Source organism: Crocuta crocuta, unplaced genomic scaffold, assembly GCF_008692635.1.
Source record: "Crocuta crocuta isolate KB4526 unplaced genomic scaffold, BGI_CrCroc_1.0 scaffold559, whole genome shotgun sequence".
In the NCBI taxonomy this organism is placed as follows: domain Eukaryota; kingdom Metazoa; phylum Chordata; class Mammalia; order Carnivora; family Hyaenidae; genus Crocuta; species Crocuta crocuta.
In genome coordinates this window covers 41,289-47,907 of record NW_027529454.1, presented here as the reverse complement: position 1 = coordinate 47,907, position 6,619 = coordinate 41,289, and the positions used below count along the sequence as shown (strand labels likewise).

General features: G+C 44.1%; 1 protein-coding gene across 1 annotated transcript in view; it reads right to left on the bottom strand.

Moving 5' to 3' along the window:
- The window catches only part of FYB2 (FYN binding protein 2), a 121,070-nt gene that overhangs the window by 87,952 nt on the left and 26,499 nt on the right, over nt 1–6,619 (bottom strand). The window contains 1 exon segment of the mRNA XM_077760769.1: nt 1,183–1,927. Coding sequence (XP_077616895.1) covers nt 1,183–1,927 — 745 coding nt within the window.

Genomic DNA, 6,619 nt, shown 5'->3' with positions numbered 1-6,619 from the left:
CAGGAGCTCCTCCTCCCACCCACCCACCCACCCATTCACCCACCCATTCACCCACTCACCCATCCATCCACCCATCCACCCATCCAAGCATCCAATAAGTACTTTTGGAGGACTTACCAAACCTAGCCTTGCTCTTTTAGGTGCTAGAGATATGGTGGTAAATAAGACAGTTTTTGACCTTGACAGAACTTACATTTTACTGAGGTAAGCAAACAGGGATATAACAATATACCATGTATATGGTATATGAAGAAAACCAAAGCAATGTAAGAAGGCAGAGAATTATGGGGGTGGGCAGTTATTTCAGACGACGATTCACAAATTCCACTCTCAATAGATGACACTGAGCAGAGACCATGATGAAACGAAGGAGTGAGACATCAAAGACCTGGGGGAAACATGTTCGAGGCAGCATGATCAGCAAGCGCAAAGGCCCTGGGGTGGAACTAGCTTGGTATACCCAAAGAAAAGCAAGAAGGCCAAGGTGGTAAAACAAGAGGGTAAGAGAGGTAGGAAGGGCCAAATCACATCAGCTCCTATAAGACTGCTGGAGTTGAATTTGAGCAGGGGAGTGATGTGACTTAATTTATGTGTTAGAAGTTCACTGTGCCTGCTAGGAAGAGAATAGGATAAAAGGAGACTAGAATATGGAAGCAGGGAGCCCAGCTGGACCACTATGGTGCTCTAGATAAGAGATGATGGCGGTGTGGATAAGGAAAGGCAGCAGAAGTGGATTGAAGTGAAGGATTCGGAACATCTTCTGATGGTAGAACCAAGAGCTTGTTGATGGAGTGGATGCAGAAAAGGAGAGAGAGAGGAATTGAGCACAGAGCGTACGTTTTTGGCCTGAGCAACTAGGAAGATGGTTGTGTTGTGTACCCAGTTGGGGCAGGCTGGTGATGGATCTGATTTACAGGAGAGCAGATCATGCTCTAAGAAGTTAAACAGATGGTCCAAGTTCATGCATCTTGTAAGAAGCAGAGCTAGGAGTCAAATCCAAGCTTGCCCAGACTATCTCTCAATAGAATTCCAGGAGATTAGTCACTTTACCCAAACCTGAAACACAATTTAGCAGATGGGCCTAGAATACCTGCTCTAGAGTTTGGAGCAAACTTCACCCAGGTCACCCAGGACCACCACCAGGCTCTGAATGAGTCCCTCCCTCAGGCATTTCATTCTCACCAGGGGCCTGGCTGGCAAGTTCACTCTCATAGACGGGCTGGCAGGGGCTCCCCACGGGGCTGCTCTCAGGATCAGGGGTTTCTAGGATCTTCCTGTCATGCTGAAAAGGTAGAGAAGTAGGATCTTGAAAGGAAGCAAGTGAATTTGGGGGGGGCATCAAGTGCTTCTGGGAAGGGTGGGTCTGGGCTCCTTTGGTTTCTAGCTTCCTCCTGGGCTCCTCTGGAGCCCGCCCTATGCTTCTCTGCTCCTCCAGATGAAAGGCCCTCCTTCCACAACTGGCACGGACAAAGGCTGAAGACATCTCACTCTTCTGAGATGAAACCTTCTCCCAATTCGAGAGCTTGTCTCTGAAGCTGTCGGTCACCATCACGCTCCTCTCATCGGTTATGTCAGCATTTGACTGATTCACGTCTAACAGCAGAGAAGTCTCCTGGGACTTTACTGCAGAACCCGTAGACCTTTCCCGAGGTTCTGAGGAATTCGAGCATTTCTGAATCTTGCTCTTCTGGGCGGACTTCATTTCCTGGGGTTGAAGAGGCTGGGGTTCACCACTAGAACAGTGCCGTGGGAGCTGACGGTGGTTGGATGAGAGGGGTTTCACACTGGCCAAAACACTTGTTGACTGTGCATTTCCAATACCGCTCTTCTGAGAAATTCTTGCTGGGACTTGCGTAGGTTTTGGAAGAGATGGCACATCAAACTTTTGAAATTTGGCTCGAAGTTCCTTGAAGTTTTTTAACCCTTCCTAAAGCACAAAAGAAGACAGTGTTTCATCATTCTAGGAAACAAAACAGCATGATTAGCCCATTTCACCACGCAGACAAAGCGTTCTACGTGCCGATGCAACACCATCACTTACCTAGTGGGCAGTATCGGCTGGTAATGCGATTGTGTACATAAGACGCGATGGAAACCCACGTCTCCTCTTTCAAACGCTTCAGATATGTTTCATGTCTTTACAACATGTAAAGAATACTCATAAAGGAGAACACGGACAGTTGCTGATAAATCCCTTGATACAAAATTTGGGGGGGGTCCTTACTGCCTATACAAGTCAATTCTAACCCCTTTAGACAGCATTCAAAGTTCTTCATAACATAATTATGATCTCCAGCCACAACCCAACACAACTAACCTTAATCCAAACAGGGTTACTTATAGTTTTCTAGAAACTGTAACACCCATTACCCCAAGTCTGCTTGTGTGGTTCTGCTTCACAAAATGGCACCCTCTATTTGTGGGGGTTTTTTGTTGTTGTTTTCTTGCAACTTCGATGCCTACCTTTCTCCATCAAGGTTTTTTCCCGGGGCTGACAGGGAGAGCTAACTTCTTCCCTGTCTCCTAGTGCTTCCAGAGCTCTGGAGAGCTTGGCTGTTGAACTTAACTTTGGAACTACACAGGTCACGTTCACATTCTGACTCTGTTCTTTGTCATCGAGGCAAATACTCTGGGAAGTGTGATAGTACCTGTCAGTGTAATCTCATCATAAAAACAAGTTGTCAAGTGCTAGAAGGGTGAGGGCTGCTGTATGTAAATTGTCCATCACAATTCTAGTAAGTCCGTGATAAATAAGGGCTATTTGGAAAGGCTAGCTGATCCTTTTGTATTTTTTGCTCCCCCTGGGAGCGTGTGCTCTACCTTCTCAACTCAGTTTGAACTCAGCATATGAAAATGGTGGTATTAATAGCAGCCTGACCCCTTGGGCCCGAGGAAGGCTGTGACCAGCATTACACAGGGAGTTGGTCTAGGCAGGTAGGATGGGGCTTTGACTCCTGCTCAGTGCTGTTCCCACCGCTCCCCCTTTCTCTCGCTGGATCTAATTTAGTTTTGTAAGTGCATTTTGTCATCCTGTGTCTTCCTAGGAGGTAGGAAGGGGTGGAGGTAGAGTTTCAGAGGACAGCTAATGGAGCCATTTCAAAAAAAGTCACTGTCTTTTCCTGATCATCTTAAAGGGCTGAGTCTCATGGACACAGACAGCCTTGACATCAGTCACTTCTGATTTTGCCATCTGAGGGAATGCTGGCTGACCTTTTTCTCTGTGTTTACAGTTGACTCACACCTGCTTTCCGGAGATTCTGGGAGGGAAGGAAATTGAAGAAGAAGCATGAAGCAGACACCTTGCTTGCATGCTCTCCCCTGAGCCTTCCCTCCCTCCCTCCTTCCTATTCTCTCACACACACACCCCCCCCGCCTCTCTCCCTCTCTCTCCCCCTCTCTCCCCCTCCCTCCCTCTCTCTCTCTCTCTCTCACACACACACACACACACACACACACACTTATATCTTTCTCTACAAACTGCTGTTGATTTCTTACCTATATTTCAACCAGCAGTCAAATTAATTGAACTACACTTCCTCTCCCTGATGTAGGAGAAGCCAGCACTGGGCAAGGAACCAGGAAATCTAAGTATGAGGCTCCGCTTCATCATTTTCTACTTATGTGCCTTGGGCAATTCACTCCACTTCCTTGAGCCCTATTTTCCTCACTATAAAATGGGACAGTTCTACTAACAGTTCAAGGTTACTGTAAGGATCAAAGGAGATAGTTGCACATACCTGTGGTTAATGTTTAAAAAATTTTTTTTAAGTTTATTTGAGAGAGAAAGAGTGAGAGAGCGAGCGAGAAAGAGTGCAGGGGAGGGGCAGAGAGAGAGAGAGACAAACAGAATCTGAAGCAGGCTCCAGGCTCTGAGCTGTCAGCACAGAGCTCAGTGCAGGGCTCAAACCTATGAACTGATTATGACCTGAGCCGAAGTTGGACGCTCAACTGAATGAGCCACCCAGGCACCTCTCAGTGGTTAATATTTTTTAAATTATGGTAAAATACACATAACTTAAAATTTGCCATCTTAAACATTTTCAAGTGTAGAATTCAGTGCTGCTAAGGGCAACCGCATTGTTGTGAATGCCCAGAACCCCTTTCATCTTGTGAGAGTGGAACTCCATAGCCATGACACAATAAATTTCCAGTCTCCCTACCCCAGACCTCTGGCAGCCACCATGCTGCTTTGCCTTTATGGTTTTGACTACTCCATGTACCTCACATAAGTGGAACCCTAATATTTGTCTTTTTGTGACTGGCTCATTTCACTTAGCATACTGTCCTCAAGGTTCATTTATGTTATAGCAGGTGATAAAATTTTCTCCTTTTTAAAGCTGACTGATATTCCGTTGTATTTATGTACCACATATTGTTTATCCATTCATCTGTTGGTGGACACTTGGACTCCCTCCACCTTTTAGATATTTTAAATAACTCTCCTATGAAGATGGATGTGCAAGTATCTCTTTGAAACTGTGCTTCCTTTTCTTTTGGGGGTTTGCCCAGAAGTGGTATTGCTGAATCATAGAGTAATTCTATTTTCTTTTTTTTAAATATTAAATAATTTTTAAGTTTATATCTTTATTTTGAGAGAGAGAGAGAGAGAAGAGAGAGAGAGAATCCCAAGAAGGCTCTGTGCTGTCAGTGCAGAGCCTGATGTGGGGCTTGAACTCATGAACTGTGAAATTATGACCTGAGCCAAAGTCAGACATTTAACCGACTGAGCCACCCAGTCGCCCTCTATTTTTAATTTTTTGAGCAACCACCATGCTGTTTTTGTATACCATTTTATATTTCTCCTAACAGTATGTAGGATTCCAATTTATCCACATTCTAGTAATGCATATTATTTTTATAGTAGCTATGACAATAGGTACGAGGTAGTCAGTGGTTAGTATTTTTAAAGGAATGTCGTGATAACCATTTTTGACTTTTTACTATCTGAAACCACATGAACTACAGCGTACTGGTTTGTAGATTTTAGTTTCTGTAGGAATAGTTAGGATAAACCATAGCAGGAAATAAAATTATGAATTGATAACCTCCAGACCAGAGTCCTGTGTAAAGATCATTGGTTCAGGAGGAAGCAAACCTTATTAAACCTGGTTCACTCCTTCTTAAACAAATGCTCATTTAGTGTCTATGATGTGGGCAAAACACTATGTTAGACATGGGCTCAGCTCTTAAATATTACATTCTAATGTCAGAGGAGAGAGGCAGAAAATAAGCAGATACACATGAAAATATAGAGATCAATGCCATGTGGAGAATTAAATAGCAGGTTCAGCAAAGAGTGGCTGGGTGCCCACCAATGATTTCCTGAGCCACCATAGGGAAGTCGTTCCCTTCTCTGTCTGGGCTTAGTCATCTATCTCATGTGGCAGTTGGCTCTAATGATCTCCAAGGTCTCTTCCAGCACTAACATATGGACTTTATTTTCCTTGTTATGGGAAATAGATATGACACAATCCATTGCTGATTATTTATCACCCACAAAGGGAAAGTCAGGGCAGAGGGCATGAGGCAAGATGCACGAGGATGGGTTGGGAGGGGCCCAGGAGGGCATTCCATGCCTCATTTTCCTGGATCCATAGCAGGTCAGTGTCCACATCCTATGAATATCAAGTCTTAAGAAGTCCAAGAGTCTGTCACTTCTTCATGCCCTGGCCACTGCCTCTGAGTCCTCCTCATGCATTGCAATGACTTCCTTGTGGTCTGTCTGCTTCTACTCCAGGCCTCTCTAACCCACCACTTACCCAGGTGTTAGACAAATCTGATTAAAAACACACATGTGATTATGTATGTCCCCTGTTTGAAATTCTTCAAGGTGGCTTCTCCAAAGCTTTTAAATAAGCTCAAGCTCTTTTGCTTAGCACATCAGGACCTCCCAAATCCCAACTCTGTTCATTTTTCAACCTGTTAGCAGGCCCTTCCCTAACATACTTTCTTCTGGCCTCACTAAATCACCGACGTTTTCCAAAATCTATTTTGCTCTTTCATGCCTCCTCTGTGCCTTTGAGTGTGCTTTCTCCTCTACCTGGAACACCCAACTTCCTCCCAATTTCCTGAATTAGCAAATTCCTGCTTGTTCACAAGCACCTCCAAATATTCGTTGCTTCTTGGCTTGTGCTAGGCACCAGGGTTGCAACAGTGACTAAGAATTCCTGACCTTCATATATATACACAAGAGAATATTACTGATCAAAAAGAATGAAATCTTGCCATTTGCAACAACATGAATGGAACTAGAGTGTATTATGCTAAGCAAAATTAGTCAGAGAAAGACAAGTATCATATGACTTCACTCATAGGTGGAATTTAAGATACAAAACATATGAACATAAGGGAAAGGAAGCAAAAATAACATAAAAACAGGGAGGGGGACAAATTATAAGAGACTCTAAAATACAGAGAACAAACTGAGGGTTGCTGGAAGGGTCTGGTTTGGGGAATGGGCTAAATGGGCCAGAGGCATTAAGGAGGACACTACTGGGATGAGCACTGGGTGATATACGTAGGGGATGAATTGCTGAATTCTACTCCTGAGTCATTATTGCACCGGATGCTAACTAACTTGGATGCAAACTAAAAAAAAAAAAAAAAAAAAAAAACACTC